The 25454-nt window shown below is 38.9% G+C and overlaps 2 protein-coding genes across 8 annotated transcripts; both read left to right on the top strand.

Moving 5' to 3' along the window:
- Positions 1–151: 151 nt before the first annotated feature.
- Positions 152–25002, top strand: si:ch211-266o15.1 (zinc finger MYM-type protein 4). 7 transcript variants are annotated; one of them, XM_056767031.1, is made up of 31 exons: positions 160–278; positions 893–1013; positions 1592–1635; positions 1720–1947; positions 2108–2209; positions 2351–2406; positions 2638–2787; positions 2871–2946; positions 3151–3204; positions 3490–3883; positions 4894–5056; positions 5221–5427; positions 5574–5721; positions 8578–8693; positions 8849–9145; positions 9258–9408; positions 9672–9844; positions 10348–10489; positions 10688–10804; positions 10896–10939; positions 11025–11172; positions 11270–11400; positions 11866–11998; positions 12889–13077; positions 13155–13249; positions 21326–21476; positions 21620–21771; positions 21996–22110; positions 23823–24071; positions 24179–24299; positions 24392–25000. In XM_056767031.1, the coding sequence occupies exons 3-31, from the start codon at positions 1620–1622 to the stop codon at positions 24600–24602; spliced, it is 4329 nt and encodes a 1442-aa protein (XP_056623009.1). In that variant the 5' UTR covers positions 160–278; positions 893–1013; positions 1592–1619; the 3' UTR covers positions 24603–25000. The 7 variants fall into 7 exon arrangements, 5 of the variants coding, with proteins under 5 accessions (XP_056623011.1, XP_056623008.1, XP_056623010.1 ...); XM_056767033.1 differs by lacking the exon at positions 893–1013 and having other exon boundaries at positions 152–278; positions 11866–11980; positions 24392–25002; XM_056767030.1 differs by lacking the exon at positions 893–1013 and having other exon boundaries at positions 152–278; positions 24392–24999.
- On the top strand, positions 5739–7742 carry LOC130436411 (uncharacterized). Its single transcript, XM_056767038.1, has 2 exons — positions 5739–6030; positions 6222–7742. Exons 1-2 carry the CDS (start codon positions 5973–5975, stop codon positions 6920–6922), a joined length of 759 nt encoding a protein of 252 aa, XP_056623016.1. The 5' UTR covers positions 5739–5972; the 3' UTR covers positions 6923–7742.
- Positions 25003–25454: the final 452 nt, after the last annotated feature.

Genomic DNA, 25454 nt, shown 5'->3' with positions numbered 1-25454 from the left:
GCATTTTACTATTTTAATATATAAACAATTATTTTTTTATTTTTACATTTATTTAGCAGGATATTATTATTTCCCCACTCCGTGCTTTTCGTGTCCTCCGTTACGCTTGGGGGCGCCAAACATATTCGGCCCCGCGGCAAACCAGTAGGAGGTCGATTTCCGTTGTGGCTTTTGTGAAAGGCTTTGTACGTCCAACACAAAAGTGAAGATTTTAGGACACAAAACAAATTGATATTACGCATGCGAGTCCCTGTTTGACAGTCGTTCCTTCATTCTTCGTAAGTACTTTAAACACACAAGTATCGTTTCAAAAAGAATAGCATTTATCACACCTAGCCTGCTAGCATGACCGTGTTTGTGCAATGCAGGTATATGAGCAGAATGTTGATGATAACAGATTGGTGTTTGGCTTTAATGGCTAAATATGCTTTAATTAAGTATGCATATGCCCCGGATTTTCACATGCAGATTTGCAGCTATAATTCTATGCTTGATAGCTTTAATGAAGCTTTGTGTAAAGCAATGTATATATTTAGGCATTCCTCAATGAAGATGCATGCATGCATGAGTGCCAGGAGGCTCTTAATGCAGATGAAATCTAGTCTAATCTTCTATCTTTACCTTATGAGTGCTTTTAAATTATTATGTTGCTGTTATGTTATGTTATTGTTGTGTGTCTGATGATGCATTTGTATTATGCGAATTGTACACTTTGTATGTACACTGAAGAAATTTGATGTGGTCTGTACAATGTTCCTGTGAGCTCATCGCTGTGCATAGTGTTAGGAGTGCAAAAGTCGTTGGTTCGTTTTCTAAAACACACATACTAATGACATCTACAGCTTTAATAAACTGTAAGTTGTCTTGATAATATCGTCTGCCAAATGTGTAGAGGTGGTCTGTCGGGGCGGCCTTCTGTTCACATCCAGGGAACCGGAAATACGTCACTTTGCTCCATTATCCCTGTCGCAGAAGAAGGAATTTGCCTCCAAAACACTGTAGCTTTTTCTCCCGTATGTATGGTTTTAATGCGCTATTTCAATTCTAAACTGAATAGAACTTAACTCGTGGCTTATAAGAGCCATTATAAAATTGAAAAATGTAGTGTAAATTTGGTTGGCTTTTATTTTCTTGTGTAGGCATGTGTATCTGTCAACAATTAATAAGCAACACCTACTTCAGTACATTTCCATGTGATGTTTTATTTGCATATGTTGTAAATACAATATAAATTTTTATTTGTAACAATATCAGAACCATTGATGAGATGTTCAGAATATGTATTGGTCATTCATTGTATTATCAAAATAATGAACAATATGGATGGAATTTCAGAACAATATAAGCTGTATGTCAACTGTACGCCTAAATATAAAGTTTGGTTTATTAGGTAAAATATATATATATTCCTGCTTCTTTTTATTGACGTTCTCCGGTGTATAAGATTTGAAGGGTGATTCTTTTGCAATAGAAACAACTTTTCAATCTTAAAAATATGCCTTTTTAAGTCGCATATCTGGTTGCTTTGTTTTGCGCCATAACATATTTGTTAAACACCCACTAAACTTGACGTTTTTGTTTTATTATAAAGCAAAGCAGTACTAGTGGATTTGGAGTAGATGGACGAATCATCAGGTAAATCCAAAACTCTTATCTTAGTTTCCAATGGAGTCTTTCAAGCTGGTATATGTCATGCTGTCTGTTTTTGTTCCATTTTAGAGTTGGAGGTTCAAACATCGAACGATCAGGGTGTGGGAAGCAGTGGTCCATCTGATGCTCGCATGGAAGAGGAGCTTGATGGACTTCCTGTCTTTGGGACAGATGACGATGACTGGGAAATGGACAGTACCTTCAGTCAGAGGGTGTTCTCTCAGTTAGACAGAAACAGTGATGACGAGGATAAAAATGACAGCCGAGATGGAGCGCCAACTACTGTTGCAAATCCAGGCAAGTTTACATTTCTGAAGTCATACTTGGCGTATTATTTAAGAACCAAAACTTTACCATTTTGGTCTGAGATCTTACTCGCTTACATATGTGTGTTTCAATTAAACTATGTATTCTTGACTGGTTTTAATGGCTAAAATGGGATTCTCTGTGACTATAGACGAAAACAGTTCCTCTACTATTGGATCATCAGAAGTGGATGAAGAAAGAACAAAAGTTTCTGAGGAAAATCCTCTCACGCCTTCATCTGACGCCATTATAGGTACAAATGTACTTGAAAAATTACAAAAATATTCATTTTTCTGGTGCATAAGTGATTTGTATTTTATTAGCACTAAAATGTCACGTGTCATTAGAGGCTGTTTATGAAACTGTATGTCTGATCCCCCCCACACTGTATCAGATATCCCGGAAACGCAGTCACAAGTTGATACTACGACACCGCAAAGCGATGCCAATGTAAGTGTGAATAAACAAATGACAAAACCTTTGGCCCTTTTGTGTGACTGTGTGAACGCATCTTTACATCACATTACATATCGATTTTGATGCTTGAGTAACTGTTTAGTCTTTGGATAAAGTGAATTTTCCCATATCGCTGTCTTGGCCGATTTGTTTAAATTGTACATTCTTCTCACTGTTAAACACGACAGAGATGATGTTTTTTCTACACTTATCCTTCCTTTCCAGTTACAGAAAGAGCCTCCCGGGCCAGATAAAGAAACCCATTTCCCACCTGTAATACAAATTAAGGATGAACCTATAGATGAGGATTATGATAAAGCATTAATACCCCAGTCTGACACCAGCAATGTTAAACAGGAGGTTAATGAGAATGAGGTATGATTTTGCTCCGATGTTCAATTCAGTCTCTATTTTGAGAAGACGTGTGGTATAATAAACAATGTGCTGTCTCATTTCAGGCGTCCTCTCCATCAGATGAGTTGAGGATAAGCTCTGTGTTCTCTGTTAGTGGAAACAACAGCGACACAGTTTCAGGTGAGCTCATGTCCGTTTTTGCAAACGATAACTTTATTCAGGGTGTCCGCGGATCCTCAAAATGTCTTATTTTCCATAATGTCAAAATAAGGCCTTAATTAGCATTAAAATGTATGAAATCAGCGTTTCCAAGGTCTTAGAACCGACACCGTAAAGAAGATTTTGTTTTTATTTTAATATTATGTACGTCTATTTGTCACGCAGAACAAAATAGGCGGAACCAACTAACAAATGACACGTTCCGGGGGGGTCCGTTAGGTGAGTGGACTGGACATTAACACATGGAGAAAAGTTAGAGCTTTAGTCATGGGGAAGTGCAACTTTGATGCTATGAAATTGGAAATTGCTTTGATGCTTAAATTTCATTCTGCACGGTATTAAAAAGGTCTTTAAGTTTTAAATCTAACTCTCAGAAACCTGCAGATACCCTGCTCACTCTTAATGAGACTTGTATTAGCCGTACTGTTAGTTGAGTTTACAAAACTTAACTTAAAATAAAACCCGATTGTAAAGTGTTACTTTAACAGGATTGTTCTCTCTCAGCTCCAGTGGCGACCGTCCAGCAGACATCATTCCCGTTGATGTCCCAGTCTACTTCACTCAGAGGGACTTTAATTCTGCCAACCCAAGCCCAACCTCAGTTTCAGCTGCGTATACAGCCAAGACCCCAAATGCAACCTCAAATCCGGACGCAGACGGCAATACTGTCTCAGGCTCCCATCCAACCCCCTGCCCCCCAGGTCCATGCTCCCCCGCCAGCAGTGAGGATCTGCTGTTCCGGCTGCTCTAAAATCCTACAGAAGGGTCAAACTGCCTTCCAGCGGAAAGGCTCCAACCAGCTGTTTTGCTCCACGGTCTGCCTGACCAGTTTCAGTTTACCCTCCGTTCAGTTTACCCCCATTATTGCTCCCAGGAAAACCTGCAACCTCTGCCTTAAGTGAGTACTGCTTGTGTATCTGCTTTGCGTTGCGTCTTTTAAAATTGAATATGAAGTTAAAGGGATACTTTACTAGCAAATCAACATTTCCCCATGTTTTAACTGAATATAGTTTTCTTCTCGAAGAATAAAGAAGCCGAAGTTATAAGGTATCATTTTACTTCCAATCGGTGGAATGGGTTTGGACTTTTTCAATCTCCAAAAAGTGCATCCGTCAATCAAATAACTGCTCGACACGGCTCTGTGGTCTTGACCAAGTTCTTCTGAAGCCAATCGATGCGTTTGTTTAAGAGGATTATCCATAACGACAGTGCTATTAACGTTGATGTCTAGCTTTTGTCATCTCTCAAATGCATGTGAACCGGAGACTTGATTTTCCGGCAGATGACGCAGACAGTTCCTGTGATGAATGCTGCATTTTTCGTTTTGTTCCAATATGACAGTGTCTACTCTAGCGGGAGCTTTTGTTACCGTCATCTGCCGGAAAGAATGGCTTTGGTTCACGTGCATTCGAGAGATGACAAAAGCTAGACATTAACGTTAATATCATTGTCAATATGGATATTTCTCTAAAACAAACGCATTGATTCGCTTCAAAAGACCTTTGTTAAGACCACGGAGGTGTGTCCAGCAGTTCTTTGATCGATGGAGCTTCAATAAGTCAACAACCATTCTACTGCTTGGAAGTAAAATGATTCATGGTATTACAACTCCGGCTGCATTATTATTCGAGAGGAAAACCATATTCAGTCAGGATGACTTGAGGTGGAATAAAACATGGGGAAATTTTGATTTGCCAATGAAGTATCCCTTTAAAGGAAGAGTTCACTCAAAAATATCTATTCACTTAGTCACTTGACTTTTTATTAAAAAAAGTGTATAATGACCCCAGGCTGTCGGCCTCTTTTAAGGTTATGATTCTAAGATTTCTAAAGCCACTTATTTTGTGACAAACTGACTAAAATGTGAACGGAAAGAATAATCATTTTTTAATTTTCATTGTCCGAAAGGGTAATCGTAAATCTGAAGGACCTGATAACCATCCCCGTGGGTTCCATGAATACACTAAAGGAATTCTGTAGCCTTGCTTGTCTAAATATTTATAAAGACAGATATGAAAATGCACCTCCGGATATATTCACACAATGCAACGTGTGTAAGCTGGTCAGAGAGGTAAGACGCTGCTGAATACTCAGTATCTGAACATTTTGGTTTTGGTTCTTGCACATGGGAACGTTTGTGTTAAGATTATAAAGTTGAATCCAAAGCTACTTATACGTGAGTACAGAATAAAATAAATCAAATGCAATGCAATTGGAATATTTTTTTTATTGCAGATTCAGCATGAAGTTACTCATCTGGGGGTTGTGCACAAGCTGTGCAGCGATGAGTGCTTTGCACGCTTCCGATCCTCTAGAAATCTCTACATGAGCTACTGCGAGAACTGTGGCAACTGTAACGCCTCGGGAAACTATCATCTTGTTCAGATAGAGGACGGTATTAAAAAGTTCTGCACCACTGACTGCATCACTACTTTCAAACAGGTACATCGACACTACCTGAATATTAACCGTATCGTTTGTACTATTAATATAAAGCTTTTATAAAGCATTTAAAGCTTCTTGCATTTGTCATTAATGAAAATGACACAAATTTGTGGTTTAACATAAACCTTCTGACTTTCTTGCAGAAGAGTGGCAAGAGGCTTTCTTGTCCCTATTGCCAAGAGTTCAAAAATTTAGATCAAATGATCGATGGGACAAACATACAGGGTGTCACAGAGTTCTTCTGCTCCCAAAGATGTGTGGCCTTGAGTCAAGCGTCTCCCAGTCTGACAGGTACATTTTGTGTTTTGATGGAGTACTATGAGGATTTATCAACTCACAAAGTCAAGCGAATTACATTAAAATATTTAATTATTAAAACCTCCTACGACCGGGTGTCCACATATGTGGACATCACAATTTTAGTTGCGTGCACCAAAGTACTCCATTCTGTGTAACTGAAACCTGTTGTACACAAACGTGGACATACACACTGCCATCTGGTGGTGTCAGAAGAGAAAAACACTTTACATAGAAATTTCAAGATGGCGGCAAACCCACCTGAAAAGTCAAGCAGCCACATCAGACCAAAACATCGACAAGGTAAACAACTTATAAGTTATTCATAGTAGTGGTGAATGATTAAAATAGCATGCAAATTTTAACATTTGCTTTTTGCACCAGTAAAGATTTACTATGCCAGTAGATTTCATGTCCACATATGTGGACAAGGAGACTTAGCTTAGTTGAAAACCTTTGCATTGATTTTTATTTTCTCATGATATCATTTTCAGAGCATATTCCTCTGTCAAAGGTACTGGAGTCAATTTCTGGGGACAACTCCGAGGTAGAGGACTTGATTGATGACACCGTAGAGGATGTTGATTACCATCCTCCACAACAGGAGCCAAGCAGCAGTGAGAAGGAGAGTAGTGGGAGTGAAGACCCCATTCCTCAATCCAGTCGGGGACGTAAACGTCTCTATGGTGAAACTTTTGGTTATCGATCAGACCGTAGCACTGCCATTTTACGCACTCCCAGACGTCAGACTCCGCGGGATGAGACTTGTGGCTCAAATGATGACACTGAAGAGTCAACACCGGCACCTAGCTTTCAAGAGCAATCCAAGCAAGAGCGAGGAGTGCGCTGGAGGCCTGCTCAATTGACCTCAAACCTAGACCAGTTTGAGGAGGAAGCGGAGCGGAACAGAGAAGGCTGGACCACGCTGGACTATGTAAACCAGTATATTGATACAGATGTAATGAATCTGATTGCATGCTGCTCCAATGCTACAGCAATAGCTAGGAGTGGGCACCCACTTAACACATCAGTTGAAGAGATTTATCATTTCTTTGGTGCCTCAATGTCCATGATTGTAAATGATACCAGTTACAAGAGCCTGTCCTTGTCAACAACATCTGCCAATGAAGCCAAATCCTGTTGGCATGAAAAACTTTGTTTGTGCTTCAGCGGAAGGCGTCGTTCTCGACTTTGAATTATATCGGGGTGGAGATGCACTGACTGCACAGGTCCAGGAACCTGGAGAACTGGGTTTAGGAGGCTTGGACATTGATCGTCTGTCTGAAACTCTTAAGCCTGGTACGAAAGTGTACTGCTGTTGGTTCTTTACATACATGAAAGCTGTGAATCAAATGGTGGAGAAGAAGGTATACCTAACTGGTACGGTTATGAAGAATCGGATTTACGAAGCAGTGAAGAAGCTACCAAGTGATGAAGAGGTACCTCAGCACAAGTTACCACTGAAGATGGGAAAATGTGTATTGTAATGTGGTATGACAAAAAGCCAGTGTTGATGCTTTCTGTTGTTCATGATGCACAGCCCGAAGACACCTGCCAGCAATGGGACAAGAAACAGAAAAAAATTGTGTCTGTTAGAAGACCAAGTATTTTTTGTGAATACAACATGGGTGGGTTTGACCTCGCAGACAGGATGGTCAGCTCCTATATAATGAGGGTCCGTACCAAGAAGTTGATGCTTCGAATGCTCTTGCACTTCACAGATGTTGCTTTAGCCAACAGCTGGCTACTGTACCGCCAAGACCACACAGTACGTGGCACTCACAGAAAGGGTTTCATGCAATTTCTTGAATTCCGAATGGAAGCTGCTAAGACATTCTTGGCCCAGCATAACAATTCACAGGAAGACAGTACAGACCTCTCCGAACATGAAGACAGCACAGACCAATCATCTCAGTCCGCAGAAGGGCTAATGCACATCTTCCAGAGGTAGTCCCCCTGAAGAATGCAGCACGCTGCAGAGCAAAAAGCTGTTCTGGGAAAAGTCGAGTCCGATGTACAACATGCAAAGTGTTCTTGTGCTTGCAAGCTGCTAGCAACTGTTACACAGTCTTTCACACCGGTTAAGTGCGGTAATCTGTTCCCAAAGACAGACATTCTTAGTTTGGGGTAGATAATGTTTCGGAGTGTTACAAAAACGAGAAAACAATGTCATGTTTTTTTGGATATGATAGCTTGTTTCTTGTGAATTTAGTTTTTCATATCCATGTTCAGAAGTTGAAACCGTTACATATGCAACAGTAACTATGAAAAATGTTCAGGTACCGCGTTAGGGCTGTAAATAAAAGAGATTTGCACTTTGTTACACGATTGCATCTTGATTGTTTTTTGTGGATACAGAGCGAGTGTCCACATGTGCACATCATTTTTTTCAAAAAGAGCCTAATGTTCCAAGATAATATCTGGTTATTATATTTATTGGTGGTTCTTAACCCCAAATAGCTGGAAGAAATCTAAAATGCAAGCCAAACCAAATCTCGGGTCGTAGGAGAAACACACGCACCTATAAATAGTAAATTCTGAAAATATTCACAATTTTCCTTCGGCTGAATGTACATGTGTATCATTTTATTTCAAAGTTAAAAAGGAGTCACTGTGAAGATGTTTGCATTGTGATGTACATTTCTTTAGACATGTTGTTTTTATAAATTATTAGTAAATTTAATATAAAAACTATTTAAGTGTCTCATCTACATCTAAATTCGTCTTCATTTTCTTTGTGCAAAATAAGAATACTATAATTTAGTTTCTTTTGGGGTGGAAGTTCTCCCAAACATGTTTCTTACAGGGTCTTGTGAGATTCACCTCAAGTGTTTTTCTTCTTTTATTTAGGGACCTCTTTCCCCTGTACAAGCTGCAAGAAGTTAGCCATTCCTCAGTATCACCTCGCCATCGCTGACGGATCCATCAGGAACTTCTGCTCATTAGATTGTGTCGGCAAATTTCAGGTATTCACAAAGCCTTAATCAAGTGTGTTGAATTCTTTCTGTTTTGGGTTGTTGACATTGGATATTTTGTGCTTTTAAAACAGAATCACAAGTGATCTGCCAAAAATCTTAACGTTCATTGCTAATCGCCAAATTTTGTGTACTCTTGTGTACAGGACAAGATGAACACATCTGTACCTCATAACCAGATAAACGGGAACTCGCATGGCGCTCAAAGCGCACCATCGGAGCAACCCACAGAGAAACACGCGCCCACCCAGACCTCTTCTTCTAATTTGTCTGGCCAAAGTCAAAATTCAGTTCCATCTCATGCGCCAGCTCCGGGTCCAGTGAACTCGCAAGAAACCGTGCAGAAAGCAACCAAGTCGATCCCAAGCGCTTACAAAAAGGAACTTGAGTGCATGCAGTGCCGTGTTCTGTTCCAAGACAAACCTCAGGTCTTTCAATGCAAGGTACGTGTGTGGTCTGTGACATGTCTGCAGTTCCTTACATAATGTTACAGTTACACTTTTCAATTACATAGGTCTTTATATTGCATTGAAATTCAACCTTGCTTTTTTTTAGGGTCTGTCAGGGGCGTTCTGCACTCGAGCCTGTTGTGACGCTTATAAGAGAGAGCATAATGTGACAGCTTTTTGCGAGTATTGCAAACAGGAAAAGGTGGTCAAAGACGCCATCACTTATGAAAAGCAGCTCCGATATTTTTGTTGTGAAGGTGCGTAAACCTTTTTTTTGGTTTATTTCATTCTCTGACTTAATTTTTTCATCAGTGATTAATCTGCATTTTTAATCTGTGTAATCGGGAAAAAACACAATTCAAATGCAATAATATTTTAAATAATATTTGAAAAGGAAGTTTGCCTGGCGCAGTGAAATGCACAGTGAAATATTGTCTGACATCTTACAGGGAACTGTTGTTTTTAATAATCGTTTGACATGTATGTTTAACTGCTTATCTCACTCTTTCTTCCTACATAGGCTGTAAACTGCTTTTTAAGCATGACCTTACCAAACGGCAAGGAGTTCAGTTCAGGTTTTGCGCATACTGTCAAAACATGACACACAAAACCGTACAGAACTTTTTCGGAGGCAAGCTGGAGGAGTTTTGCACAGAAGACTGCATGTCTCAATACACAGTGCTCTTTTATGAGGTAAGACACCCTGTAGGTGTTTGAATGGGTGGAGCCATGGTATAAAGCAATGGTTTGATGCCAAGGACCCCCAAATTACACTAATCTTTGTGAGAGTCCCCCTTTCTAACATGCAAGTCCATCTGTAATACTTTTGTGTAAAGAAGCATGTTAACTTTCAAATGTATGAAAAAGTTTGAAAACCCCTCATATAAAGGATATATAAAATCAGAAGCATCAACTCTTTAATGTTTCAGTACATAAAAAACATGTAATGTTGCGTTCACACCAAAATGCAAATTGAGTGTTTTGCGCCAGTTTATTACATACAAAGTCAATGCAAAGGCGTGAAGAGAATGACGCGAACTGGCTGCGAGATTGCCACGAACGCCAGTTCCAGCGAGGAACGCGATACCTCGCGTTTGGTGTGAACACAGCATTACATTAATGTCTTTTGTCTGTGCCTAAAATGTAATTTTTTTTTTAATCAAGTTGATTTGAAGGGATATCTCTTTGTGTTTCAGATGGCCAAATGTTACAACTGTAAACAGCAGGGCCCGCTGAAGGAAAGCCTTGTCTTATATGGATCCAAAAAACATTTCTGTAACATGAATTGTCTGAGGAATTTCTGCTCGAGAACCCTGATGTATCGTCAGTCTAGGAACAGTACGTGTCATGTTGTATTTTCTATAGACATCATTTTGCATTGAAACTTCCATGAAAATCAGTCGGGAGATTTTCTTAGATGGAGCTGTCGATTATTACAATGCATGCTGTAATCTGATGGTGGTTGTATTGTAATCTATTGTTATAATTATGTTGCAACCTTTTTATTCGCTCATTTTTTGCCTCTCATCACTGAAGGTACTCTGACTAATTTGACTACGGTACAAGCTCCGTTATCCATTTCCAAGGACATGCCTGTTATTGGTGGTGTGGTGTCACTTGCCTCAACGTTACCTGGAAATACTGCTGTTACAGGTATTTGTGTTTTCATGATTTAAATTGGCTAAATGTTTGTAAGTCACTTTGGATAAAAGCATCTACTAAATGCATGAATGTACATTTGCAGGAGCTCTCCCTACCTCGAACGCCAACTCCAAAAACATTGGTGAAGTAAGTATTACCAAACACTACTCCACATGTTGTATAAACATCTGAAAATATAAATCATAATAATACGTACTCATTGCATTAATAGGCCAGCACACAGACCGACGCTGCAGTGCCCGGTACTCCACATCGCAGGACGTTAAAGAATAAAGCTCTCATGTGCCGACCCATCACTGAAGAACAAGGGGTCCAGTGTCAGCGAGATCCTCCAACAGCTCAACCTCTATCTGAAACAGGTTGGCTTTCACAAACTGAAGGCATTTCGCACATCACTACAAAAGCCATGGATCAATGCACGGGTGAATGATAAATGAACATGTTCTTCGTTTGCAGTGATTGATGAAAATGGAGAAAAAGTGAGGTTGGTGCCATTCCCGGTGCCCATTCCAGTGCCAGTTTACATTCCCGTTCCAATGCATCTGTACACTCAGTACACACCGTTTCCACTGGGCCTTCCTCTACCTGTGAGTACCGTTGTGTATCTTGTCTGTAGAATGATGTAATAGAATATAGAATTTCTGTTTTCTTAACAATGTAATAATTATTTGAGGATGTCTGGGATTTTACATGCTTATCAGAAATGAGTTTGACGGTTCATCTGATCTGGACTAGTGCATCATCGTACCGAGCAGGCCTGTGATCTAAATGCTGATTGATTTGATTCTCTTTGTATGTCAGATGCGTTGCCAGCCATAATCGAACCAGCTAAATTTGACTTTACTTACGGGATTCAGCCAAGGTCGAAATATATGAGAAGTGTTGTGTAAAAATATACCAGTCACAGACCTTCCTATCCGGACAAGATTAAATGAGATTCCTCGGAGGACTCCCCCGAGTTGGCCCGAAAGCTGTAGGTCACTTTTCACAAGGTTGTATGAGGAAAAAATCACAAGGTCATCTTTTATTATTTTGTGGTGTTATCGTCCAAGGTGCCTGTACCTGTGGTCATACCTGGATCCCAAGACGCGGATGAACCAGGGGAGCGTAAAAGCAGCCTGCCTGCTCAGAGCTCGGTGGAGGACGATGAGGGCGACAAGGGAAAAGGCAAGCCTTTGTCACATGGTAAATGTTGCGTGCTTGATCATTTGTTAACGTGGACTTTAAAAGGATCTATTGCTATTCATTGATCTTAATGGGAATAAATAAAAATTCTGTCATTGTGAGTTGTTCCAAATCTGTATGAATTTCGTTTTGATGAACACAGAGAAAGATATTTGGAAAAATGCTTGTAACCAACAGTTCTTGACCAACATACTAGGAAAAACTACAGTGGTGGTCAAAAGTGTCCCAGAACTGTTTGCTTTCCTACATTCTTCAAAATATTAACAAAGACATTTTTCCTACTATGGTAGTTAATGGTGGCCAAGAACCGTTTGCTTACAAGAACTTCCAAATATCTCTCGGTGTTCAACAGAATAAAGAAATGTATTCAGATTTGAAACAACTTGAGGGTCGAGTAAATGATGACAGCATTTCATATTTGGGTGAACTATTCCTTTAATATCAGCTTGGCTGTGGTGTTTTAAATGTAAAATATGACTTCAGGTTGAGGTTAGTATGGTGTAGTTATGGCATCCACCTCCAGGTGGCCACGCTAACCAGCCAAACCTTCCCCTCTTAAAGCGATGGTTCACTTAAACATAAATCCCATGTCGTCATTTATTCACCCGTGTTGTTCAAAACCTGAATGTGACTTGTTCGGGGAAACAAAAAAGATATTTTGAGAAACATCTGGTTTTGTGTTCGTAAATGGAGGTATATGACATCCAACGTTCTTCCAAATATCATCTTTTGTGTTCCACGAAAGAAAGAAAGTCGTACTGGTTGGAAATGACATAAGGATGAGTGACCTGCGAAAGAATTTTCATTTTTTGCTAATCTTTGCCCTTGTTCGTGTTGGGATTTGACAAACTGAATGCTGCAGTATTTGATTATGATATTTCGTTTTTCAGACCAGGTCAGCACATACAGTGGAGATCTGGAGTCCGAGGCCACATCAACACCCTTCAGCTGTGCAGATAATGAGGAAGCCGCGGTCGGCAGGAAACAATTGGTCCCATCATCAGAATTAGAGGATCCGCAAGTAGCGGCATCGACAGCATCACCAGAACATCCGGATTTGGAAGATGACTTTCCCCGTGGTAAGTATTTGTTTGTAAAAGCTGGTAATTATGTGTAAAATCTCCCATAAATTAACCCAAAGCATGTGATTTCCCAGCATTAGCTGACCCTGGATTAGCTAAAGAGAGCAGACTGGTATTGACATTGAAGCGGCGCAGGAAGGGCAGAGACTGCTGCCCTGCCAAAAAAAGGGTATGTAACACAAATGGACTGAAGAGATCTGATGGCTGATTGTCAACTCTGATGTTTCATGTGAGATGGAGAATTAGCTCAACTTTCTTTGCAGTGCGAGTGGTGTTTCCAAACACTTAGATCAAGGCTGAAGTGTTTTCACAATATGTGTAGATGTTTCTGGTTTGGCATGAATGGTTGTTGAACTCGAGTCGATTTGGAGTGACGGTCCAGAAGTTCGACATTTCAAAAATCCGTTTTAATAAAAAATTTGGGATGTTTGACTTTGTGACGCTAGAGTTTGTCATTTGTTAGATGAAAGATTATCTAGGGAGCTGAATATTCATAAAAGATCGTCTGAACATATAAGATTACTCGGCTGTATCAGTTGTCAAGGATATTAAGACTAAAAATGAATCTTTTGCAATGGCTTTATGTTGGCTTTCACAGTTTTGACTGATTATTTGTGGATTATTTATAAACCAACAACAGATTCAAATCATTTATGCACAGCATTTATTTGAAGTTATTAAATTCCTTCAGTGCAGTTTGTAATTGGTCTTTTTTATCAGTGAGTGCGTTTACATGCACATCAATATTGCGATTATTTCCAATAATCAGAGTAACATGTTGACATGACATGAGCAAACCTCTTCACTCCAGTTTACATGGAAGTTTTATTAGTCTGATTATTTGCTATAACACACAGTACAATCGATGCTCTCGAGGACTGTACTGGCTATCGTTTTAATTTATTTGTGTGAATTTGTGATAAACGCCTTCCTCCAGATGTGTTTCATAGTTATTCAGCACCGTGATAAATACAGAAAAATTAAGAAAATGTAGCCGCAACGTTTGTGTAAATTGTGTTGTCTTACTGCGATTATGAGCTTAATCGTATTATTTAGATCGACTGCTTGCATTTGCATGAAGTAAAGTGTAATCACAATTTTGCCAAAATCCTATATAATCGCATTTTAAGGGTGCATTTACACAAAGTCAGTGATAAAGTTGTGTGATCTACTTTGCATTAAGTTGTATAGAGAGATTCCTCTAGAAGCATGGCAATAAAAGTTCACATCAAAGATCTTCTAACTTGATGATTCTCATTCTGTTGTGTTCTGTGCTGTGCTGAATTGAAACATGTAGATGTTAACAAAAGAAAAATCAATTTTTTGAACACTTAAATGATTGATTTGCTTTCTGCTTCATCTGTCTTTCATCTGTTTTTTATTCTTTATTCAAGAGATTGATAGCCAACAAATGTAAATTGGCAGATGAACATCAGTGCCTCTATAAAGAATACATTCTATGTTAAAGGGATAGTTCACCAAATAATAAAAATTCATTGTTTGTTTAACATTCAAACCCTTTGTGTGGAACACAAAAGATATTTTGAGAAACGTCTCAGTGGTTTTGTGTCCATACAACGGAAGTCAATGTTGTTTGCTCAACAATGTTCTTCACAGTATCATCTTTTGTTTCCTGCGGAAGAATGTCATACAGGTTTGGAAAGAATTTTAATTTTGGCTTTTCATTTTCGGGTAATTGTTGTTTTAGAGCAAATTAGTTATTGGATTGCAGGACTTCTGTACTTGTTTCTGCCAAGCATAACTGCAACATTTTGGGATTTTTGTGACAGTTTAGTCATTATTGTATTTTTTTTTATTAAGTAAAATTCAGTCAGTTGTGTAGTTGTGATGTGATGCGGTAGTATTTGCTATGGAGTAGTAAGAAATAATACTCGCTCACAAGCTATAATGTAGTGATGTCTGATTTATCAGTGAATTATTCATTATTTTTTCACCCAAAACGCTCCCTACCAACTGAAAACAATTCAAATGAAGCACATCTAACAGAAAAAGACGCTATTCATAACCTGTAGGAACTTATTAAAAATAATGACAAATACAAATATTTCAATGTTTGTAGAAACGGTTGTAAAAGTACACTGTTCTGGTCAAGTGGATAATAGAAACATGCCAACATTTCAGTAAGTTTGCTTCATCCCAGATGAGACCCTGTTGGCCTGAAGCACAGCTTACAAAGGCTTCTGAAGGTGGCTGATGTATCTCTTGCAGGCGGCGACGACAACTGAAGGACTCGAGGACAGTGAGAACGCAGATGAGAAGCAAACAAAAACTTTTGTTGACACTGCCTGCAAAACTTCAAGACCGCTCACTGGAAGGTCCCATCCCAATCTCAAGATCACTTCTCCTTCAAAGCAGCAGCTAAAGTAATGAATCAGAGTCGAGACCGGCCCGATCGATACGGTTGTTTGCTGTTACGGGGTGTCTTGCCCAAACAGCTCTATGCAGAGTGGGTGTCCACCACCAACTGTGATGGGGCAAGGGGCAAACTAGCGTTGCCTGTCAATTTAAGGCACTTTATCATCAAAACCGTTTCGGAGAAGATCCCCAGTTTAACCAGCAGTGACCGAAAGACAGAATCAACGAGTTCTTACACTCTCCAAGAATTGGTGTCGGACGTGGACGTTTACAGTCTAATTCAGAGGTAGTTCTTGATAACACCGTTTTTCTTTAGAAGTTCAGTCTCGAAAAGGTTTAAAAACAGCGATATAGGCACAAACATTTTGTGTTATATACTTCAATACCGATGTGACTATTTAGAACGAGTGTTTTCACGCAATTCGTTACGATGGATCGTAGAAAATCTTTCTTGGAATATAAATAAATTAGTTGCGCTTTACACAGTATCCACCAGTTGGCGCATAAAATAACGTACTGCATTTAAACGCACAGTATCTATAAAGATAAATAATCGAATATCCACCACAGTAGAATAAAAAAATGGTAAAGAGCGATTGTGAAAAATGTATAACTATAGAAAACTATAAACATGAATAAAATATTTTATATTATAGCCTATATTTATTATAAACTGCTGCATGGCACTAAAAGCTCATTACTCAAAGAAAAGTTTGCTATTGCGCTACTGGGAAACTTGTACGATAATAACAAACCAAGTCTTTGTTTATATTTTTTTTTGTTTAAAAATATCTTATTTTTATAAAGTGTAATAAGTAGTATTGTCAAATCGAATAATCATGATCAATAAGTTTCTTCTTTATTGTTGCAGATTTATAAAGAGGCATATTCAAGTAAAAATATAAATTAAATGATTATGTAAACAATTTAAAGCTACAATCCGTAATTTTTTTTTTTCATAATAAACTACAATCATTTGAGCTTAAGCAAATGCAAAGCCTTCTACATAAGCTGATTCACAATGTTAAGCTTACAGTTATGATTCGTATTATCAGCCGTCGTATATAATTTCAACTGACATAATGAAAATAAACAGAAATTTGATGTTTCAAACACAGATGGCAAAAATTACAGATTGCAGCTGCAATTAACTTATTTTACACTTTTAATTTAATATTTAAAATATTACTCATTGGAAATTGCTAATTTGCTAATAGTAAGACGTCAGTGTTTGTTAATTTATTGATGTGAACACTACGGTGAACTTGCTTCATCCATATTGAGACCCAGTTTCCCTGAACCACAGATGACAAAGCCTTCTAAAAGTGGCTGATGTATCTGTTGCAGGCAGTGGAGATGATAACAGAGGGGGTAGAGACGACAACAGAAGAGTCGATGACTCAACTGGACTTAAGGTCTTCTGTCAACTCCCCAGGCAACCGCACCAGTTGTACGATGCCATCCTCATCTCAAGTTCAATTCTCCTTCGATGGTGCAGCGGAAGATTCTTATGAATCAGAGTCGAGGCCGGCCCGATCGATACGGTTGTTTGCTGTTTCGTGCAGGCTTACCCAAACAGCTCTATGCAGAGTGGGCGTCGACCACCAACTGTGATGGGGCAAGGGGCAAACTAGCGTTGCCTGTCAATTTAAGGCACTTTATCATCAAAACCGCTTTGGAGAAGTTCCCCAGCTTAACCAGCAGTGACCGAAAGCGCATCAAAGACTGAGTCTTGCGTTCTCCAAGAATTGGTGTTGGACGTGGACGTTTACAGTCTAATCCAGAGGTAGTTCGCAACCTGTAAATATTTTATCAGCTTTTGATAACATTGTTTTTCTGTGCAAGTTCCGTCTTAGAAATATTAAAAGATAGTGATATAGGGTCATACATTGAGTTATATATTTCAACGTAAAAAATGGCTGTGACGTACAGATGTGGCTATTTAGAGCTTGTTTTTTCACACAATTCATCACGATGGATCACACAGACTTCTTAGAGTCTAAACAGATTTGTTATGCTTCACACAATATCCATTAGGTGGCGCATGAAATAACGTACTGCATTTAAATGCGCAGTATCTATAGGCCATATCAGAATATAGACTGTACGTCATCAAGACTATCTATAATAAAAAAGGATGAACACACAACTAGTTCATATTTATTAAAAGATTTAAGGTTAATAGGATTACTCACTGTTAATTTGCTGATAGTAAAACGAAACACTGTTAAGGTCAAACGGTTGGTTGATTAAAGCAAGCGCTACACTAAATTTGCTACAACTGCTATGAGACGCTGTTGCCCTGAACCGCAGATGACAAAGCCTCTGAAGGTGGCTGATGTATCTGTTGCAGGCGGCGATGACGACAACAGTGGCTCCTGAGATGACAACAGAGGCGGTGGAGACGATAACAGAGCAGACTAAGACTATAACAGAGGAGACAGGGACAACAACAGAGTTGCTGGATGCTACAACAGAGGCGTCGGATGCTACAACTGAGGCGCCAAGGACTCCCCTGGACTGTGAGGACACCGATGAAAAGCAAAAAACGTCTTCTGACGACCCCCTAGGACAATATTTAATAACACCAATATTATGCCATCCCGATTTTGAGATCACTTCTCCTTCAAAGCAGCAGTTGAAGAGGTTAATGATTCAGAGTCCAGGCCGGCCCTATCGATACGGTTGCTTGCTGATTCGTGCTGTCTTACCTGAAAAGCTCTATGCGGAGTGGGCGTTGACCTCCAACAGGGATGGGGCAAGGGGCAAATATGCATTGCCTTTGAATATGAGACAATTTATCATAGAAAGCGTTTGCCAATGGTTTCCCAGCTTGACTAGGGTTGATCAAAAGCAAGTCAAGGACAGAATCAACGAGTTCTTACGCTCCCCAAAAAATGGTGTTGGAACTGAAAGTTTGCGTTCTAATGTAGTAGACAACGTGTAAATATTGTGTTGATTCAACGTTAGGCTGTGCAGTTTTGCAAGCGTGTTGCGTAGGTTGAACAGAGCACCGCCATATTGGGGAGGGCAGGAATGCACTTCAAACATCTGCACATACAAGTGAACTGGAGAGCTGCGTTTCTCACCTATGTTCTGCTGTCATTAACTGTATATATTTATAGCACTTTTATTATTAATTGCTGTTAGGATTGTAAAGAGATTTTCATCCACTTCACCAACTAGCAATTTTATTATTTGTTTTCAACTTAAAAAAACTTAAGTTTTTTTTTTGCTTTTACTGCTTGATCAAATTCTCTCTTAAAGGAAAAGTTCACCTCAAAATCAAAAGTGTGTTATTTTTTTACTCGCCCACATGACTTTCAACATGTTTTAAGACCTCCTGAAGTCTTCAGAACACAAATAAAGATATTTTAGGTGACATCCGAGAGATATCCAGCCCTCCTCATAGACATCATGGTTATAGGTGTTGTCAAGGTCCAGAAAAGTACCAAAGACAACGTTACATTGGTCCATCCGCTCATAACGGCTCAAATAATTTTTTGTCAAGCAACAAGAATAGTTTTTGCGAAAACAAATCAAAATAACGGCTTCAATCGATATATTCTCAAACCGAATGCGCATGTGTCAAAGTGCTCTCGAGAACACGCACTATAAACTGACAAGACAGAGAAGAATATCATTAAAGTCCTTATTTTGGTTTGTTTTTCACACATAAAGTATTCCCTTCGCTTCAAAAAAAGTTCAATGGGACACGCGCCCTTGGGTGGCAAAAAATCTAGCAAAATAGCTGAGAAACAAAGAAACCAGGACTAAAACACGCAATTATTTGCTGAAATTACAAGCAGCTGGACTTGACGGTGATTCTTACGACTTCCCCACGACGTACAAAGTAATCCGCTGTTCCTGGACACTGAAATGTTGAGCAGAATTGCGTTAAATGATATTGTAAGCAGTCATTTTGCCGAGTGCTTTGCCACCCATGGGGGCGCGCTCTGGCGTGATCACGTGGTGTTCACATGGTTAAGTTCCCTCTATACTGGACCTTTAAGGTTTAGCATTGTTAATTCCTTTTTTATTTTCATTTTGTTAAATTAGTTTTATTTTGTGATATCCCTTTTTAAATTGTATTCATTTATATATACAAAATTCTATTAAATCTTGAATGTTGTATTTATCTTACAAAATAACAAATGTCATTAAAATTGTTCATGTTTTGAAGATAAATCTTTTATTTATATATATTTATATGTTCAAATTCTCACAATACCATCATAATATTGTGCATTGGGTCAAATTGTGAGCTGAGTTCGGCATTACGCCCCTAACTCTTCCTTAAGCTCAGAGGATGTGTGTAATATAGTTCAATGTAAATAATGCATGTGACTGTAAGATATGATTTTATAAACACAATAAAGACATGGTCTGCTCTACTCTTAACCTATTCTGAAAGGATGCTAACTTTGTGTTTCCTGAAACTTTTTTAAGACCTTAATGAGTAATGTGCAGTATATTGATAAATTAACAGATTTCATGTTAATTTATTTAAAAATGGAAATAATAATATCAGATACAGTTGGCCAGTATCCACAGACATATCAGTGGGACTTAATATACGTGTCAGCATGCTTGTATCATCTTTTGATCTGTTATTTGTGTCTTGGTGTTAATCACAGGTGGCAAAGCGTATGGTTATTTCAACAACAAAGCAAAGAACTAGCCCAGTGAGGATGCTGTCTGGTTGCAGTTAGAAGGGTTTATATCCTGCTGGAGGGACTGGGCTGTCTGTTGTTTAATGTCTGAGGCTGTTCAAGGGATAGTTCACCCAAAAAGGAAAACTCTGTCATCATTTACTCGCCCTCAGATTGTTCCAAACCGTTATAAATGTCTTTGTTCTGCTAAACACAAAGGAAGATATTTGGAAGAATGTCTGTAACCAAACAGATGTCATCCCTATATACTGACATAGTATGGAAAATAAATACTATGGAAGTCAATGGGGAATGAGATCTGTTTGGTTACTGACATTCTATCAAATATCTTCCTTTGTGTTTAGCACAACTAAGACATTTATAAAGGTTTGGAACAATCTGAGGGTAAGTAAATGATGACAGAATTTTCATATTTGGGTGAACTGTCCCTTTAAAAAAACCTGCAGTGGTATCCAGAACTTTTTTTGATATCACATTGTGGTAAAATAAAAGGAGTCTGAGTGCAGGCCAGATGAGGAAGAAGCAAAAGCTGAAGGTGTTGATGATGGAGATGTGGTTGCCATGGAGGCCGCTGCAGTTGAAGAAAGTCACCATAAAAGGAGACAAATGTGTTGGATGGAAACGGACGCTTGAAGGCGTCTTTGTCAAAATGTTTTTTTTTCGTTCTGTAGGGGCTGCCTACTTAATAAAAATTGAATGTTTTACAGAACTGTTTCCTCGAGTGTCCGAGATTCTGTGCATGTGACATTTATATTCATGCATGTGCTTTACTCTTTCCTTCTCTTTCTTTCTTAAAATGTCTTTCTGCCTCAAACTGTTTATTTTTGTTTTATTTTAAAATTTACAAATAATAGACTATATTACTAGTTTAAAACAAGAATGTCATAAATGAGTGAATAAATGTATGGTTTTCAGTTTTACACATACAACTTGTATTGAGATCTGATACAGCGTTCAGGGGCACATAAGCTGTTTTTTTTTTTTTACTTTGTTTTTAGTGTAGGTGCTTGAATAAATGGGAAGGTGAGACTGTGTGTGTTTCGGTTATGATTATATAGTAAAGTTTACACTTTCTTTTCATTCATAATGACCTTTTATTCAATGCATCTTTATCAATCTAAATGTACCCTATCGGCTTAATTTGGTTTCATCGTCAAGATCAAACTGAACTATAATATTCTTTGTGTGTCTTACAGGGCCGTAAGCGATCTGGAACGGACACGTCGAGCAGCGTTTGGCTTAGCACCTCCAGCTCAAAGCTTAACCAAGTGTACGGAGTCGCAGCATGGACCAGCTGGGTAAAATCTAAAAAAGGACAGACATCGGACGAAGGGGCGCAACAGTCCCGTAAGTTTACGTTGATTGGTCAGAATGAGAAATCCGTGCCTCATGATTCACATGGGTAAAGGTCGCTCTCGCGGCTGCTGCGTGACATTGCTCTCACCCAGTATGTGTTTTAGCATCTTTTTCACTTCCCACTGTGTCTTCAGCGGGCCCCATGGTTATGAAGGAGGATGTGTTACAGTGCAGTTCTGCAGAACTCTGTTACGGTTTGTGCCGTTTCGTCAAGGAGGTCCGCAGGCCGAACGGCGAGGTTTATGAACCCGATAGCGTCTACTACCTGTGCCTGGGCATTCAGCAGGTTTGATGTTTAAACAAAATTTAATAATTTGGTTTAGTTTTTCAAATTGTAGATTTGTCCGAAACTAAACTGATCTTACTTAGAAATTGCCAACATATTGCGAAAATTACTGAAACCATAGTAACCGCAAATGGTCGTACTGTTTTGCATTTATATTGTGTTTATCTTTCAATGTGTTTGTTAGTAATGATGTTATTGTGCATATCTTTTTCTCACTCTTTTAGTGTCTGCTCGAAAAGGGACGTCTGGAGAATATCTTCACCGATTCGCTCTATAATGAGTTCATCAGCGAGATCACCATGCTGCTGAAAGACTGGGGCAATACTTTGCCTCTTGGGGGTAAATGTTTCAACATCACCTATTATCTCTTCTTTCTGAAACAATAATTAACACATTACTGGCATTTAAGCACACAGTTTTATTAGATCACTCCAGAAAGAGTTTACTTGGAGATGACTGTTGTCATCATTTACTCACACTTGTGGATCTCTTTTATCATATGGAGATGGACGGTTCTTTTATTTTTCTTTCACTGTAAAATCACACTAGTTGTGTGATGCGTCCTGAAATGTTTATATGTTGTTCAGGGTTGGTTCATCTAAAATAAATATTCTGTCGTTTATTCGAGCTGCATGTGATTTTGTTTCCTCTATGGAACACAAAAGAAGATATTTAGTCCTTACAATGGAAGTCGGTGGGGCCAGTTTTGTTTGGTTGAAAAAACTAAAGTAAAAGGAGTTGGAGGGATCAATAATTGAAGGATCTTTCAGTTTTAGATGAACTGTGCCTTTGTTATTGTAATTTTTGTCATTATTGCCACTTACAAATGCAAGACACTAGGCCTGGGTTTGAGACCATTTTGGCGATTCGATTCTTATTTATATGTTTCAATTCAATTCAATTTAGATTTTGATCGATTAGTTATCAGTATTTCATTTAAAATAATACATTTGCATAGATGGAATCCATATTTACTGTAAATATAAGGCTTTTAACTAAAACTCAGCTAAATTAATGCCCACATAATTGTTTTGAATTACTTTAACTTTGAATAACCAAACAATACTGTAAAAAATAAAACTTTGTAAATGTGCAACAGTGAAATCATGAACAATTTGAAACATGTTTAAAAGGAACGCAGGGTAAAGAGAGATATATGGGTTAATAAATGTAATACTCATTTTAACCTAAGGAGGCCGCCATGTTCTTTATCGATGACGTAAAATGGTTTCAGGCACAGGCATCCAAACTGAACACAGACACATTAATGAGTTCTTCAGTGAATATAAGGTGCTGTATGATAAAAAAATATATAAAAGTAATGCTAAAACAACAACGAAAGGATATAAAGACACCATTTGGTGTATTTTCATACATTTGAATATTGTTGGTCAGAAACAATATAAACATACATATAAATAACCAAAAGCGTTGCGAATTATATATACACTATGATTTTAGCCATTATAAAATGTATTTTACCCAGGTTTTGACTTTTTAGTGTTCATTTACAACATGATCAGTAGCTTTTTGTCTTCTCTCTCTCGCTCATTAGCTGACGGGGCTAATATTCACGTGTGCTCTAATACAGAATAAATAACCAAACCGCAATTTGCCTGAGCTATACATGTCAGTTCTTTTGAGACCTTTTGACATGAAGTATTCCTTTATAGGAAGAAATGTGGAGGTTTGGCGGCATCTAGCAGTGAGGTTGTTAATTGCAAGCAATGGCTCACTCCATTGCTCACCCCTCCCTTTTGAAGCACTACGGTGGCTCTCACAGGACAAATATATCATTACTTCTTCTTTGGCGGGGGAGATAACGTATTTACGAATGCGCTCTTTTGAGTAGTTTGTCCCTTTAGGGCTACTGTAGAAACAACATGGTAAATTCAATGTTAGGGTACCCGCGGTGTATGTAGATAGAAAAAGCGCTAAGGTAATAAAAACATAACACTTCTTTATGTAAGGTCTTTATGCACCTCTGATCACATAGTTACGTGTATTATACTGCATTACATAAAAAAAGGTCTGCTCTTCTGTTTCTTTAGGCTACATGAATTCACGGGTTGAAGAGGAATACCTTTGGGAATGTAAGCAGTTGGGAGCACTGTCTCCTATCGTCCTGCTCAACACGCTGCTCTTTTTCGGAGCCAAAATGCTAAACCTCAAAACGGTCGAACAGCATCAACTCCTCTCGTTCTCCAATGTCACCCAGTGTTCCAAGACCATCAAAAATGGCGTGTCCGCTTATCTTAAATTCAAACTACCTAACAAAGAGGAATCCACAGAAAAGAGAGGTGAGATGTTCCGATGATAAAACCACCTCTGTTTTTGTAAAAATCTCACAACTGAATAGAATCACTACAGTATGCATCCCTGTGATATGTATCTATTGAACATCCAGCAGCTGTTAAAAGGAAACGGGAGGAGGAGACGGCGGAGGAGCAGTTCATGGAGATGCCCGAGAACTCGGAGAACCCTTTACGCTGTCCTGTTAGACTCTACCAGTTCTATCTCTCCAAATGGTGAGAACAAACACATCGACTCTACATCATATTTGAATGCCATTAGTTTAGTCAAATCCTTCATCACGTTTCATTCTCTGTCACGTCCACAGCTCAGACACCGTGAAACAGCGTCCGGATCTGTTCTACCTGCAGCCCGAGACCTCCTGTCATCCCAGCAGCCCTGTGTGGTACTCAGCTCAGCCTTTGGACACCGCGATGATGGAGAGCATGCTCACACGCATCATAGTTGTACGAGACATTCACCTGGACTCTACACAGCAGAAATATCCAGACTCTTCAGATGAAGAGAGTTCTCATTGACAATCCAAAATCTGTGAATCGGAGAGAAAGACTACAAATCATGGATGTTCACTCGAAAACAAATCATGAGACGTTATTTGACACCTACATATTTTTTAGAACTCGAAGGCACAGGGAATGTCATGACCTTTTAGGTTGAAACCGTTGTACACGTCCTTTCCCATTGTGTACACCCACTCAACAAACATTCCTCGAAGTCATCTGCTCTCATTCTATCGTGAACTTCACGGTTAACTTCACAAGAATTCAGAGGAACAATTGCGAGGAAAACTGTTTGATTTTTAATTATTTGTCACTGTAGACGACATTTCTCAGTATTTAGAATTATATAGCGGAAAGCTTTTTATGTTTGAACGTTCATCTTGTCATGATTGTTGGTAACCTTTGGAAATATATTTGAATTCTCAAACGTACGATTGAGTTGCTTGTAGATTTGTACGGGATGTCTGTGTCGCTAACATGGTTGTCAGTGTTAAAAAGGTGCTTTTTTTGAGAAGGCAAACAGTAAAGACTCTGGTCGTTTCTCAATATGCGTTCTTCAGCGGTCTTGTGTCCTCAGGTTCTCGCTCTGCGTCATCAATAACCGTCAAAGTCTGTTCCAAAACTCAAGAACAGAGAACGCATGAAAGCACCCGGATGTGTTCTCGATATCAAGGATGCATCGAATACGGCCTTGCGTGCCTGCGGAACCCGCTTGAAGTCCCAGAAGTCCTTGCGGAGCATCTATCTAAGTTCGTTCTTCCGAGGCTGCTTGCCTCCACTAGAACACAAGTCAATTCTTTTCGTTCTTGGAATTGAGAAACGGCCGAAGTCACAGCAGTCGAATTGAAACGCCTACAGCAACTTGTAACC

The sequence above is a fragment of the Triplophysa dalaica genome, chromosome 15, assembly GCF_015846415.1.
Source record: "Triplophysa dalaica isolate WHDGS20190420 chromosome 15, ASM1584641v1, whole genome shotgun sequence".
Classification (NCBI taxonomy): Eukaryota; Metazoa; Chordata; class Actinopteri; order Cypriniformes; family Nemacheilidae; genus Triplophysa; species Triplophysa dalaica.
This window is presented reverse-complemented; position numbering and strand designations above follow the sequence as displayed.